At 37.3% G+C, this 16,231-nt stretch overlaps 1 protein-coding gene across 10 annotated transcripts in view; it reads left to right on the forward strand.

Annotated features, from left to right (window-relative positions):
• ERC1 (ELKS/RAB6-interacting/CAST family member 1) overlaps positions 1–16,231 on the forward strand; it is a 421,649-nt gene that overhangs the window by 220,684 nt on the left and 184,734 nt on the right. For 9 of the 10 annotated variants that reach the window (XM_061206048.1, XM_061206051.1, XM_061206045.1 and 6 more), the window contains one exon: positions 12,060–12,220. In XM_061206048.1, the coding sequence (XP_061062031.1) occupies positions 12,060–12,220 (161 nt within the window). Of the gene's footprint in view, positions 1–12,059; positions 12,221–12,359; positions 12,432–16,231 lie in introns of those variants that run through there. The other variant, XM_061206053.1, reaches the window with a different exon arrangement.

The raw sequence follows: 16,231 nt of genomic DNA on the forward strand, positions 1-16,231 counted from the left end.
TTAAATCCCACACTTTTACTTTACTCCTTTGGCTAATAATATACTTTTGATAAGGTCAAATAACTGTCATTGGTCAATATTTTCTTTGTAACCATTTTTCAGGGGTTATATTCAAATATGTTTTCCCCACAAAATGTATCTCTAATTAATGAAATGTCACTTTTTTACTTTTAGGTAGCTATTTGATTTTTTTTAGCAATGCAAATGAGGATTAACATTTCCAGTTAAAATGCCAGTAAGTTTTTGGTTTCATTGTTGAAAAATTAAGGAAACAGTCTGAAGCTGTTTTATTCAAATTGTTCAGTTGACCTTAGAGGAAGGACTTGAGCTGTAAATGCTCTGTTCCCTGCTGGTGACTTCATGCTAGTGAGAGGACTGCTGTTTCCTGTAATAAAGGTGAATTAAGGTTTTCTCCATGTGAAATAACCAAATACATAATTTTAACTAAGGAAATTTCTTTCCAAAACCTAGGCAGCTTATACAGCCCTCCTATCATGTACTGTATCCTGTTACCTTGACTTCCCAGCAATGCAGAAAAAGTTTTTTTTCAGGAGAGAACTTACCAGAGCTTGAAGTTCAAGGGAAAGTCTTGTCATTCCTCCTCTTTTTGTATTTCTTTTCCTGAGTTACCCAGATGCAGAAGAGTGCAAAATGATAGTTATCCCATCTTCTTTGCTGGAGAAAGAAAATGTGATGTTATTTAGATTATTTCTGTCCTTCTTTCTTATAGGCATAGAATAGGAGCCGTGGAGTTTATGTGGACCTAGGAAATTATTAATTTTGTATTTTACTTGATTCTGGTACAACCTGTTTGTTGCTAAGATAAGCAAATTATAGCAGACATTAATCAAGTAACAGTCTCTGGAAAAAATAGTTTTCAGTGCTTAATTCAGATTTTTACCTTTTAGTTTTGATGCTGTGTTACCAAGAAATCACCTAAGGAGAATTGGCAGTGAGATAAACATTGGCCCTTCCAAAGCCTCTTTCCACCCTCAGTCACTCAGATGATGAGAGTCCTACCAGTAGGGGGACATTTGCTTTGCTTTGAAAATGTGCACCCGCATTTTATTGATGTCTGATTTTTCAAGCCCCACTTTGGAGTGATGAGTGCTTATCATAGGGTTTGTCTACCCAAGCCCTCTGCGTTGGTTTAAAAAAAAAAAAGAAAATTGAGATGGTTTGAAAAAGAAGCATTTCTTTCACATTATTGTGTTTCCACTCTTTTAAAATTGATCTTCAGTTGAAGATTTGTTACCACAGCGTAATGTTACTGGAAACTTAAAGGCAGCTACCAGTGAAGGAATACAGCCAGGCAGTGTGAATTTAGCTCCCCTGCATGTCAGCCTTAACTGTGTGGGTACTTGTGAGCCACATGCATTGTTAAGCATTATTAAGTGTCCTAAGGGAATGTGAAGCATATTTCGAGGGACGGTAAAAACACTTTGTAAATTCTTCACCCATGGAGCACATTAATTATTAAAAGTGTCATTTGCTGATTTTATTTGGCATTGTCGAATAGTGGAGAAATCCAACTATGTATAAAAAGTCAAGGAATCTAGTGACTCCCAAAGTTGAACTGTGGTTTCTGCGGTTTTTTTCTTCAGTACTGTTATCTGTGACTTCTACTCATATTTGGGTTCTTCTTTATAAAGTCCAGAATAAAAGATAGTAGTAGTGGCTGACAGTCCCTAAGTCTAACATTCTGCTGAATTCAGTGGTATCTGTTACCATTAGGTTACCTCAAGAATCACTTATATCTTATTTTCAATAAACAGGGAGTTATAATCAACACTATCATATAAGTCATATGCATTCAAATGGGGACTAAAAAAACCAAAATATTTAAATTCTTATTTTAGGGGCATCTGATTCATTTTGAAGTGCCCACTCTCTTCAGAGAACCTATTGGAGTTAATTTTGCTGTGCCTCTCATCCTGCATTTTAGCAGACGTTGCCCCCCACCCCCGAAAGCCCCCAAGCATCTGTGCTCTGCACCTTCGTCCCCATATTGTTCAGTGCTTTCTTGCCCTAACCCAGCTCTTCCACTCTTCTCATCCCTTTTACATTTTCTGCTAGGTCACCAGAATTCACAGATTCATCTATCTCCATTTATTCACCCATTCAACAAATATTCATTGAGTATCTGCTCTGTGCCTGGCCCTGGCACATACATTCTTACTTTACTTCTTGGACCACGTTCACCTTCTTTGCCCGAAGTGTAATCTGGCCTCTCCCCTGGAAACTCCCCACAGCCCTTCCTGGTGGTCAGTAAATGTTAATTCCGTCTTGCTTCCTGTTACCCTTCAGACCACTGGTCCATCACACCCATGTAAGAGCCTCTGCTTCCTCAGGGCTCATGCTGTTCAGCTGTAGTGCGAAGCTTTTTGCTGCAGACTTTTGCTGCCTCGGCGGCTTCAGCATCTGTGTGGATAACGCACTTGTCTGTCCTCTCTGCTTCCTGGCCCGAGAGGTCGCCGCCTTTCTTCATTCCATATCTGGCATCCTAGACCTTGCTGACCCAGTCCACCTCCAGCCCACTCATTATAGCGTCGTCCTCTCAGATCACACTTTCCTGTCATTTGAGCTTTCAGGTTTCCACTGCAACTATCTTTCTTGAGTTTCTTTGTCTCTTTTTGCTTTAGACCAATCCACTGGCCTTGGCTTTGCGTCCCTCTCTGTTCAGCTTAGATTCCTTGGCCCATTATTTTAGTCATTCTGATTTTAACATTCTAAATCATCTCGCTCCTCTGTTTGGTCACATCCTTTGGTACCTCTGTTGCTCTGGGGAGAAAAGCCAAAAACCCCTCGTATGGCCTGCACAGCCCTGCATCTGCCCGCTTCCTCCTTTCCTGCCAGGTGTGCACTCTTCTTCCCCTTGCTCTCAGGGCTTGTGATACTTTCATCTTTTTCATCTTCTCTTGTAGGTATATGCATTCCCACTTCAGGGTTTCTAAACTTGCTGGGCCCTGGAGCTGGAATGCTCTTTTCCTCCCCATCTGCTCCTTGACTTTCTTGGGGAAACTTTCTCTAGGCCCCCAAAACATAGATCAAAGCCTCATGTTACTTATTCTCATGGCATCCTGTTCTTCCTTACATAAAACTATTCATGATTTATGATTATACATTTACAAATATTATTAGTTAATGACTGTATCTCTACATGGAGCACTAGGGAAGCACGTGTATTTCTATTAAGCCCTGGTGGTATAATACGCAGTGCCTGGCACATGGAGGGAGTTAAGTACCTGGGGGGGAGGGGAGCGGATGGGAGAGAAGGGAGAGAAAGGAGGGATAGAAAGATGCAAAAGTGGGCATGGGCACACTCGCCAGAGGGATTCGTTAGATACAGTTGTGGGAGGCTGTTTTAGGACTTTTTGAACACTGATACATTGTAGCAAAGCTGCATTAACTGTGACCAGCAGTGGAGTCCCACCGCCTGGTTGGAACCCTAGCTCTGCCTCCTCCGGCTGTGTGACCTGGGGTAAGGCACTTAAACTCTCTGAACCTGCTTCCTCTTCTGTAAAACTGACGCTAACAATAATGCCACCTCATAGGATCCTTGCGAGGATGATGAGACAACGTATGTAAAAGGCTTAGCGCATTCAAAGTATTCAAATAATGTAAGTTGCTATTATTATTGTAATAACTATAGGTATTCCATATTCATAAAATACTACACTATTGGTATATATCTGGTCAAAGAATTACCATGCTTTGGCAAAGAGAACATATGGGGATAAAGAGAAGATTTCTAGTATAAATATTAGCATAAATCTCTCGGGAATTCTGTGAATTCAAATTCTCATTAGTAGTGGTTGTGAGGTACCTAAAGCAGTTTGTTAGGAGAAGGTAGGGGAATATATGTATGTAGGTATGTATGTAAGTTCTCATCAATACTTCAAACATGCTTTTCAACTCAAGAGCTAGATAACTTTTTTTGGGGGGGGGCTTGTGTAACAGAGTGGGTCTTAATCTAGAATTTCATTGAAATCAGGAAAACTAGGGGACTTATCATATGAAAATCTGACTTACACAATGAAGGCTTAACCTCTAGATAATCTTTTTGTACCCCTCCTTTTTTCTTCTAATCATTTTTTTTTCCTTTGGAGACGTATGCGTCTTATCCTCCCAAGAAACTGTAACAAGATTTTCCGTAAGCATCTTGGAAACTACAAAAAGTATTTTGCTCTTCGTTGTGGAACAGAAGAAGGCGGGAAACTTGAAGGTGCGGGCTCTGCCAGCACCTACCTGAAGCGCCCAGTTGCTTTGCTCTCTTAGGGAAAATGGGTCTGTGGTAAAGCCATAATTTGTTCCCTTCTTATTCTGAGTAAAAGTTTATTAGCTTGTGATTTAAGCAAACCATCTGGTCCTGCTGGCACTGCACACTGTCAGCCCTGAACTTTCTCCTTAATATTTTAGTGGAGGCAGTTAGGTTACATACTTGAATCCCAGCTCTGTTTTTTTTTAAATGTCTTATAGCGTGTGCTTTTGAAAATCATACTGTGACCTGGAGCACATTTTAAAACTGTGGAGAATTTCTTCATTGTTCGGTGTGGTATGTATCTCTTCTTCTACTCGGCTTTCACTACCTTCATTTCTCAGTGTCTGTACCCAAAACTACACAACGACTGCTGTGTGGTGGGCACAGAGCGGGGTGGGTGTCCGAGTGGAGACAGCTGAATGTGTTCTCTGGGACTGTGGGAAAGCAACAGAAAGTGAAGAATTTCCATCTGGCTTTGAAGCTGTTTCCCTGGCTTGGAACCAGAGCACAAATCAGGTGATTAGTTGGAAATCCTGGTTTATGGCACCATTCTTGCCTTAAATGCTAAAGTGCTTTAAAGCTTATTTGGATGTATGTATGATCTGAGGTAGAAATACCTTGATACCTTGATCTGGCACTCAAATGGATGGGAAAATTAAGCAATCTTTAAGAAAATTATGTTTTACTAACAGGCAAAATTCTGTAAGTTCAAGTTTGGAATGAAAGATAAAACATATCTGTAACCATGGCAGACTAGATGCTGGGAAAATAACTTCCACAGAAACAATTGAAGGTGGCTGATAAAATATGCATTCATAAGTTGTCAAGAATGTAGAAAATTCTCAGGCCAGGGGATGAATAGAGAGGGAATTCAAAGATAAGTACTTGGTAAGCTGTTGAACTTGAACGTTGGTTTTTGTATCTTGGCAGGACAAAAGAAAATGTCCATGGCAGCCCAAGGTAGAGAGTCTAAGAGACAAACCTCCCCCCTTTTTATAAAAAGGATCCATAACACCCAGAATTGGTCCTTTGAAAACACTAAGAAAATTGACTGGCCTTTGGTGAGACTAAAAGAGAAAAAGAAAGAAGGCACAGTGAGCAAGCAACTTTTGGAATGATAAAGGGCTCCTAACTACAAGTCCTGCCAGTATTGAAAAGATACAAGGATATCTTTGCCAGTACATTTGAAGATTTAGCCTAAATGAGCAAATGCCAAGGAAAATGAAACTTAGCAAAGCTAGCTAAATATGAAAAAGAAAACCTGAAAAAAAAAAAAGAATTGGTAATAAAATTTTTTCCCACAAATTTCAAGCCCAGAGAGTTATATTGGTGATTTTTAATAAGCTTACAAGGAACAAATCATTTCAGTCTTATAGAAACAATTCCAGAAAAATAAAAAAGAGGGACATATTTTATAAGGCCAGCATAACTTCATATCAAAACTTGACAAAGTTAATACGGGAAAGTAAAAGTTTAGGCCTGTCTCAAGCACGAACATAAATACAAAAATTCCTAAACAAAATATTGCCAATCCAAAATGAGTGTATGTGAAAAAGAAAGATATGCTTGAAGAAGTTAAGTTTATTCCAGGATTTTAATATTGGTTTCATTAGAAGACTAATTACTGTAGTCTACCACATTAAAATATGATAGGAGAAAAGTCATATAATCATCTCAAGAAATGCAGAAACTTTACATTAATTTATAATTTTAAAAAATTCTTAACTAGCTAGTAGTAGACGGGAATTTCCTTAACCTGTCAAAGGACAGCTATTAAAAATTATACTACTTAACTTATGGATAAAACTTTTAAAGTATTCTATTTATGATCAGGAATGAGACAGAGTGCATGCTGTCAACATCTTTGTAGACTTTCTGGGCTCTGCAGTAAGGCAAGTAAAAGAAGTAAATAGTATAAGGATTGGAAGGTAAGAGAGAAAACTATCATTAAGATATGAATGGTTGTTTACATAAAAAGTCCATAAAGAGTATTTAAGTAGACACTAGATACAGTATAAGTTTATAGAAATCAGTTGCATTTCTATAGCCTGCACCAAAATGAAAATTACATTTTTTAAAAAAGATACTATTTAATATAGCATTTAAAAAAGTATAAAGTTCCAAGGAATAAATATTATTAGAATGTTCAAGATCATTATGGGGAAAATTATAAATCTTTTCTGAAAGATATTGAAGTCCTAAATATATATCTCTTCCATGAACTGTTGTAGAACAGTGCCTGGACTATGCTAGACTCAGGAAATATTTTTTGCAGAAATTCAAAAATAGCTAAGATGCTCTTGAAAAGAGAACACCATTTCTCTTAGATGTCAAACCTTATAAAGCTATAATAATTAAAATAATGTGGTTTTGGTGTAGGAATAGGCAAACCAGTGGATCATAATAGAAAGCATAGAAACATATCCATGCTTCCGGGGATACTGGATGGATGTCAAAGGTGAAGATAGAATGGATTTTTCAATAAATGGTACTGAGACAATGATCAGTGTTATTGCTAAAAGTGAGACAGACAGTCATTATGTGATATAATATGATGTACACACCTTGCCTATGGAGTACTGTTGTCAGAAAGACAAAACAAACCCAAATCTCATGAAGCCTTTACCTATTACTTTCAGTTTACAAGAAACATGAGGATCAGAGCAACACCATAAATAGTATCATTAAAAACAAAAACAAAAAAACAGTCAACTGAATCCAAAATGTGGGTCATTCTATAAAACAAGTGACTCATTTTCGCTAAGAAGTTAATGGCATGGGAACTTTAAAATGGAAAGCAATAGGGCAGTTGTCCAAGCACCTTTCAATCAAAAGAATATTCTTCCCTCATTGAATTGCCTTGACACTCTTGTCAAAAATCAGTTTACCATAAACGTTAGGGTTTATCTCTGGATTCTCAATTCTTTTCCATTGGTCTCTTTGTCCATCCTTATGCCAGTACCATCCTGAAACTCTGTAGTAAGTTTTGAAGTCAAGAAGTATGAGTCCTCTCCCCCCACCCCCCCGCCCACCCAGATTACTTATTTTAGCTGTCTTTCATTTCCATATGAGTTTTAGGATCAGCTTGTCAGTTTCTGGGAAAAAAAGAGCTTTTATAGGTATTTTGTTGAACCTGTAGATCAGTTTGGAGAGTATTGCCATCTTAATATTACGTCTTTCAATCCATGAACGTGTTGTCTTTCCTTTTATTTAAATCTTTAATTTCTTTTAACAATCTTTTATAGTTTTCAACAGAAATCTTGCTTTTTTTGGCTAAATTTATACCTAGGTATTTCCTTCTTTTTTATGCTATATTAAATGGAATTGTTTTCTTACTTTCACTTTTGGAATGTTCATTGTCTATGTATCGATATACAGTTGATTTTTGTATATTGATCTTGTATCCTGTAACCTTTGTATACTTATTTGTTTACTTTTTTAAAATTTTATTTTAATTTATTTATTTTTGGCTGTGTTGGGTCTTTGTTGCTGTGCGTGAGCTTTCTGTAGTTGCAGTGAGTGGGGGCTACTCTTTGTTGTGGTGCACGGGCTTCTCATTGCGGTGGCTTTTCTCGTGGAGCATGGGCTCTAGGCATGCAGGCTTCAGTAATTGCAGCACACAGGCTCAGTAGTTGTGGCTCGCGGGCTCTAGAGTGCAGGCTCAGTAGTTGTGGTGCACGGGCTTAGTTGCTCCACAGCATGTGGGATCTTCCCGGACCAGGGCTCGAACCCGTGTCCCCTGCATTGGCAGGCGGATTCTCAACCACTGTACCACCAGTGAAGCCCCTATTTGTTTACTTTTTAAACTGGATTCCTTAGGATTTCTCTTTATAAGATTATATCATCTTCAGCTAGAGAAAACTGTATGTCTTCCATTCCAATATGGATGCCTTTAAATTTTTTGCAGCTTACTTTTTACAGGCTATCATCTCTAGTACAATATTAAACAGAAGTGGTGAGAACAGACATCCTGGTCTTGTTCTTGGTCTTAGAGGGAAAGCAAGCAGTCTTTCATCATTAAAAGTTTTTCATAGATGCCATTTATTGGCTTGAGGAAGTTCTCCTCTATTCCTAGTTTCTTGAATATTTTTATCATGAAAGGGTTTTGGAAATTGTCAAATGCTTTTTCTACATCTTTTGAAATGATCATGTGGTTTTTGTTGTGTATTTTATTAATATGATTTATTACATTTATTTTATATGTTAAACCAACCTTGCATTCTTGGGATAAATCTCAATTTTTATATCTTGCTGGCTTTGATTTTATAGTATTTTTTGCATCTATAGTCATAAGGGGTATTCTTCTAAGCTTTCTTTTTTTCTTTCTTCGGCTGTGTTTTTTCTGGTTTTATCAGAGTTTCTGTGTCATGATCCTTATTTTCTCTTGTTTTTTTGGCACTACATGTGCAAAGTCCGTCTTTTGTATATTTCTGCCTCCTAATCTGGAATCAATAATTTTTCCAAGGAGCCCATTCAGTTTAGTGAGAAACCGTAATCTTAGCGCTGTGGTCCTTAGTGCTGTTGACTGTCATTGCTTTTAACTCTGGAGTGGTGAGTACGTAGGTGTGCGTTTTGCTCTTAGATCCGGGTTATACTCCTATGGTGGGCCCTTTTTTTATCTGCATGAATAAACATAATTTTGGATGAAATAAAGTCAGTAGATACCATTTTTTCAGTGTTCATAAACTGATAAAACTGAGTAGTGATTTATTTTGGAATATATGCATCAGAGGTAAAAATAAAGAAATGCAAGGAAATAAGTACACAAATTAAGAATAGTGATTACCTATCACAGAAGAGTCAGAGGGTACAGTTGGATAATTGCACTTAGCAAAAGCTACTGGGTCGTGAGTATATAAGTGTGTGTCTTGCTCTTAGCTCTGGAATATATACATATACCTTTTATCAGTGCATGTGATATTTCAGATTGATCATTTATGAAATTTAAAGGTGGTTATGTGCAATATAAAACATTGTTAAATTATTTTTTCTATAAGTTGTCTTTAAGTAATTTCTGATCTTTTGCCAAGTAGGCCAAAGTACCTTCCTCCCGTGACTGTGACGTCCTTCTGCTGTTTGCAGCACTCAGTCTGTTGCATATCCATGTTGATAAAAATGAGTCTGACCATCATACCATATTAAAAAATCAATTGCATATATGTTGTATATTTAAATGTGAATGTATAGTCCAATAAAGGATTTAGAAGAAAGAATAATATCCTCATGGCCTTGAGGTTAACAAAATTGTCATATTCATTATACAAAAAGCTCTGTTGTGGTCATCCATGTACAATGCTTGGTGTCAGTCTATTTATCTCTTGTAAAAATAAAATACAGTGTGTGTGAAAAAAAAAAAAAAAAAGAGTTGTTGAGAGATTAGATGAATGAATAAAAGAACTTGGAGCAATGTCAAAAAAAAAGCTCTGAACATAAACATGTATAAAGGAAAAATTTTGTTAAACGCCATTAAAATTTAAAACTTCTGTTTATCAAAAGTGCCTTCAGTAAATTTTGCTATTTTCGCACAGTGGAATATCATACAGTTATGAGAATTACAGAACTACAGTTTTACCCAGCAGTGTAGATGAATCTCACAGATATAACACCAGTGGGGGAAAAAAAAAATCTGTGCTTAAAATTATATACTATGTAATTCCATTTGTATAAAGTTAAAACGAATAGACGAAACTAATCTAGAGTGTTAGAATAATGGTTACTCTTAATCTAGAAAAGGGATATGGGGGGGTTGGGGTGATGGTAATGTTCTGGTTATTGGTCTGTGTGCTCTTTGTATAGGTTTGTTCACTTAGAATTCTTCAGGTTGTACATTTATAATTTTTGTGTATTTTTCTGTATTTATGTTGTATTTCAATAAAAGTTTACTAAAAATTTTAGATGCAAAAGAGTATGTATAGAGTGGGCTTACCTTTGTATAGGAGAAGGAGGAATAGTTTATACATGCTTGCTTGTGTATGTATAAGATATCTCTTCAAGTTATATAAGAAACTGATACCATTGCTTGCCTGGAGCAGTGAAGGACAGGATGGGAGGGAGATTTTGTGAGATACGCTTAAGTTCATAAAAGATGGACACATCTCACTACTTATTAGACCTTCTATGAATGATGCTGTTGATGGCTGATTTTGTGTTATAAGAGTATACCTTGGGGCATAATTTAATCTCGTTTTTGCTAAGATTTTATATGAATTAAACTGATAATGTAGAATCATCCTTATTGACAGTTTTCAAAAAGGCAGGCAGTTATATGTTCTTGTAAAGCTTGCTGATATGTGAATACGTATCCAAAGAGATCTGCATAATAAGAAAAAGTCTCACAGCAACTGGGACTGTCAGGGTGCTGTTTAGCTGAGAGCATTAACTTGATCACTTCTGAGAAGATACCCAAAGTAAAATAATTCAAGTGCCAAAAAACTAAATGTAACTGTTTTTAACACTAATCCATCTACCTACACTCACTTCTACCTCTGGAAAGGATTATAACCAAGATTATTTCTTGTCAGGTAGCAAACTGACTGTAAACTCTTGTGATTGGTATACTTGGCTGTTTGGTTATCTGGTTGAGGTTGTTTTTAGGTAATAACAGATATTTTGGCAGCATATTTTTGCCTCTGAATTAAGATGAACATGTTTATTTAAATCTGATTTTGGAACCACCCAGAGTAAGTGGAAATAACTGATGAAGTACAGACCTTGCTCTCTTAGTTTCTTGTGTTTTAGCATTCTGTCTTCTTTCTCTCTTGTTTTTACAGGTCTTTTATTTTATTTAGTTATTTTAAAATAAACTTATTTATTTATTTATTTATTTATATTTTTGGCTGCGTTGGGTCTCCATTGCTACACGTGGGCTTTCTCTAGTTGCGGCGAGCGGGGGCTACTCTTCGTTGCGGTGCGCGGGCTTCTCATTGCAGTGGCTTTTCTTGTTGTAGAGTATGGGCTCTAGGCATGCGGGCTTCCGTAGTTGTGGCACACGGGCTCAGCAGTTGTGGCTCGCAGGCTCTAGAGCACAGGCTCAGTAGTTGTGGTGCACGGGCTTAGTTGCTCCACGGCATGTGGGATCTTCCTGGACCAGGGCTCGAACCTGTGTCCCCTGCATTGGCAGGCAGATTCTTAACCACTGCGCCACCAGGGAAGTCCTTTACAGGTCTTTTAAAAGCATTCTGTCTCTTCTCTATCTGGTCATATATTTTTTTTCTTTTCTTCCTGCCTTCCTCAAAAAATCTCTACCTACCTAGCTTTAGAGCAGGAAATTATCCGATTGAATTCCAGCTGTTTCTTTAACAAGAAATTCTTTGTAATGGTATAAACAGAAGAATCTTAGTTTGAACAAATAAAAATGACTCATTTATGTTTATTCTGCATCTGGTATTAGTCAGGTTTATGGCTTTTATTTCCTAAAATCCTTCTAGAAATATTTATTATGATTTTGTTCCTTATATTTTTATCTGCATTATATTGTTATTTCCATGGAAGTTTCTGGACTGTTTCCAAATAAATTCCTTAGAAGGGATTGTTTCTGGCACACTGTTAACTTCTGATGCCCTTACATTTGTCAAAAAGAAAATGAGGGTTTTTCGGACCTAAACTGAGAAGAATTATAGTGGAGGGAAGATGAGAGATGTATTTCTTTAACTGCCATTTATGTCTGATCCTGCGAGAGTACAGAATTTTTGATGAGTGTGTGTTCAATTTTGTGGACCCAGGCGTTGCCCACTGCCCAGCTCCTCTGACTATACCTGACCCAGATGCTCAGTTTCTGTCTTTTCTGTATTGATCGTAGGTGGAGGAGTTACTGATGGCCATGGAGAAGGTAAAACAGGAGCTGGAGTCCATGAAGGCGAAGCTGTCCTGCACTCAGCAGTCACTGGCAGAGAAGGAAACTCATTTGACCAACCTTCGGGCCGAGAGAAGAAAACACTTAGAGGAAGTTCTGGAGATGAAGTAAGTTTTATAATATTGTTCTTCAGGCATATGCTTAGTAGAAATACTTGTCCTCATCGCTTTCATCTTCTGGCCCTGTTTGTCACGCCTGACACACTTAGCCTAATTTTAATGCTCACTTGTCTTTCTCACTCCTTAGAACAAATTTGGGACAAATCCTCGTCAAATAGAAACTTTTTTTGCCTCCCTGTCATTGAATTTTGCAGTCCTCTAGAGTGTATGTATCCGTATGCAATTGTGTCTCTGAAATTCCTAAAACCTTCTGGAAAGCTCTGTCAAGTTGTTGAGCTTTCTGAGGAAGATAACCATTGCTCCTGAGGTCATACGATGGCTAGGCAATTTTTAAAAACATTTTTTATTATAAACATTTCCAAAGGTACACAAAAGTAGAGAATAGCATAGTGAACCTCCTTATACCCATCCCCCATATTTAACCATTAACATTTGCCACACTCTCCAGTCAGTTTTTACAAAATTGTCACTTTTAGCAGAACCTTTCTTTACATCATTTTCCTACTTTCCAGGCATCTTGCAGCTTCCTTGAGATAATCTGTTGTGAAGGCTGTATATATCTGCTGTGCATAATACAGCTGCTTCTTTTTCTCCTCTGTGACTTTGAAAAGTTCTGGTTTCCTTCTCTTCAGAACAAGTATGTCTCTTTTTTAAGTCCCTTAGTACTTTCTCCGTCACTCCATTCCCCACCCCTATGTAATTGTCCTGCTCTCATTTTACTGAAACCAAGTCTATGCTGGGACCCCTCAATTACCTTCATCACCTCAGCAGTTACCTGTGTTTTTGTCGTCTTCTCTTCTGACTCAGAGGAGATACTGTCTCTCCCTCACCAAGCTCGCTTCTTATTTCTATCACAGATTTAAGCTCTGGTTCCCTCCTCTGCAATCTGTCTACCTTAATTTTCTTTCACATAATCTTTGCTCACTTTCTGTTAGTTCCTTCTTCTCTGCAATAAATACGCACTCTCTCTGACCTAAAGTAAAGTCTTTCTGAGCCCAGCCAGTGCTTGAAGCTAACATCCCCTCTTCTTTTCTGCTACTTTGAACTATCAATAAATGTTGAATATGAGAATTACAAAGTAGCAGAGGATCTTGCCATGACACCTCAGCATGAATTTTCATGGGGCATGATTGTTTTGATATCAGGACGGCAGCCCAGGAGTTGAGGAAACAAATGTCGGAGTGTCCCCTGTGCTTATGGATTATTAGGACACAGTGGGAGGTTAAGAGAGCCTGATCTTTTAGAAAAGAATTACAGGTGATGTGCTCTCGGAAGTGACAGATACTGGAGCCAGAAATAGGTTGATACGCAGGGAGAACGGGGAGAATTTAGGGTTCTGAGTATCATGATGAGAAAGTTTGCTTCTTATGAGCAGGTTAGTAGAAGTAGTTTAAGACAAGGTTTTATCACTGATGATAAGAACATAGAAGAAGGATGGATATAGTATTCGGGAATACAAGGTATCGATGTGATACTCCTAAGCACAAACAGGCCCTGCTAAAGCAACGGTATAGGAGTATTGTTTCGTTTTCTCTGTGTACCAGTATCTTGACTTGACTTGTCACATCTTTCCCACTCAGTTCAAGTGTCTATAGCAAAACAGTGGTGGATTTGTAAAGGAATTTTCCTTTATTATTAGGACTTTGAAAAGATATGAAAGAATTTTTTAAAGAATGCTTCACTTTAAACCATTAAAAGGGAATTGCGTGTGATTTTTTTTTTGTTTTATTATTGTTATTATTTTTGGAACCACAGTACTAAACTTTCTTATGGACTTCCCTTGCCAGCCCAGGTTAGAGATTACATTTCAGAAAAATACTGTGATTTGCAAAACTGTTTTTGGTAAGATCAAGCACTCACACACTAAGGCATGGGATAAGTAATTGAAGTATTCAGAGAATTTATAAGTGGTATAGAAATTTGATGAATAAACATTAAATAAAAGTTCTAGAAATAAGGTGTTAAAACCTGGCTCTGACAGGTGACCTGTCTCTTAAATCACCTTCCTCATTTGCTCAGGAGATACTGCTACAGCATCATGCTGTTCTTAGATTTTCTACAAGTTTTTTGTCATGCAGATTTACTGACTTAAAGTTTTTAAAGTAGTCTTTGCTTTAATTTGCACTTAAATTTCTCCTTGTTGTTGTCTCTCATTTTCATATCTTAATAAAATGGTTGTTTAATACCTTTCTTTTAACAAATTAAGCACTTCAGGCCTAATCGTCTATCCAAACATGCTGTTGAGAGTGGTGGCTAATCCCAAACTCCTAATGTATCCCTCCTCCACACTCTTTTCTCCTTTGGTAACCATAAGTTTGTTTTCTATGTCTGTGGGTCTATTTCTGTTTTGTATATAAGTTCATTTGTATCTTTTTTTTTTTAGGTTCCACATATAAGCGATATCATGATATTTGTCTTTCTCTATCTGGATTACTTCACTTAGTATGATAATCTCTAGGTCCATGCATGTTGCTGCAAATGGCATTATTTCATTCCTTTTTATGGCTGAATAATATTCCTGTGTGTGTGTGTGTGTGTGTGTGTGTGTGTGTGTATACATATATATGTATAAATATATAAAACACATCTTCTTTATCCATTCATCTATTGATGGACATTTAGGTTACTTCCATGTCTTGACTATTGTAATAGAGCTGCAATGAACACTGGGTTGCATGTATCTTTTTGAATTATGTTTTTCTCGGGATATATGCCCAGGAGTGGGATTGCTGGATCATATGGTAACTCTGTTTTTAGTTTCTTAAGGAACCTCCATACTATTCTCCATAGTGGGTGCACCAATTTACATTCCCACCATCAGTGTAAGAAGGTTCTCTTTTCTCCATGCCCTCTCCAGCATTTATTGTTTGTAGATTTTTTTGATGATGGCCATTCTTACTGATGTGAGGTGATATCTCATTGTTGTTTTGATTTGCATTTCTCTAATAATTAGCAATGTTGAGCATCTTTTCATGTGCCTTTTGGCCATCTATATGTCTTCTTTGGAGAAATGTCTATTTAGATCTTCTGCCCATTTTTTGATTGGGTGGTTTGTTTTTTGACATTGAGCTGTATGAGCTGTTTGTATATTTTGGAGATTAGCTACAGCAGTTTATTGTACAGCACAGGGAAATATAGCCATTATTTTGTAAAACTTTTAAACAGAGTATAATGTATAAAAATATTGAATCACTATGCTGTACACCAGAAACTAACATAATATTGTAAATCAACTATAGTTTAATTTTTTAAAGTTTGGCATACAAATATTAAGTAATAATTCATAAAACCTCAATCAAAAGCTGTACAGTTAACCTAATCATTATACACAAAACACTATGAATGACATATTGCGGGTTCTGATACAGTAAACTTTTGATTCCTTTTCACTGCATAGCTGACCAAGGGAATAGACTTTCATCTGCTATGTTCTGGACTCCTCTCCATATGTTGAACACTTTCTGCTAATCATCTGTCCTGGGTTGGGAGTGTCTCAGTTCTACAACTTTGCTCAGAATTTGCTTCGTTCATTGTCAGTTTGCAAGGAGTTCACTCCCCCCAAGTAGTTCTGCATGATATCTGCATCTAATTACTTATGGCAAATAGTGAGAGCATACTTCCTGGAATGAAAGAGCCTGAATCTGGATTCTAACTCTGCCACTTATTAGCTCTGTGACTTCAGCAAGTTATTTAGCCTTCTTGTGCTTCAGTCTCCTTATTTGTTAAATGGCAATAATGACTGTCCCTGCTTCATAGCATTTTCATGACAGTAGAATAAGAAATTGTTAATATATGGGATTGAGAGCAGTGCCTGGCATAGGAAGCCCTTAGTAGTGGGTATTGTTGGCTTGCTGCATGTATTTACTGGCAACGATTTGCAGGAAAACAGAAAAGTATTTAAGCAAAATTTAAAAGAAGAAAGGTAATATCCTATCTGTGGCTGTTGGCAGTGACAAAAAGATTCTTCCTTCTGTAGTTATGGCAGGACCCACCATAGTT

The sequence above is a fragment of the Eubalaena glacialis genome, chromosome 11 (genome assembly GCF_028564815.1).
Source record: "Eubalaena glacialis isolate mEubGla1 chromosome 11, mEubGla1.1.hap2.+ XY, whole genome shotgun sequence".
Taxonomy (NCBI): domain Eukaryota; kingdom Metazoa; phylum Chordata; class Mammalia; order Artiodactyla; family Balaenidae; genus Eubalaena; species Eubalaena glacialis.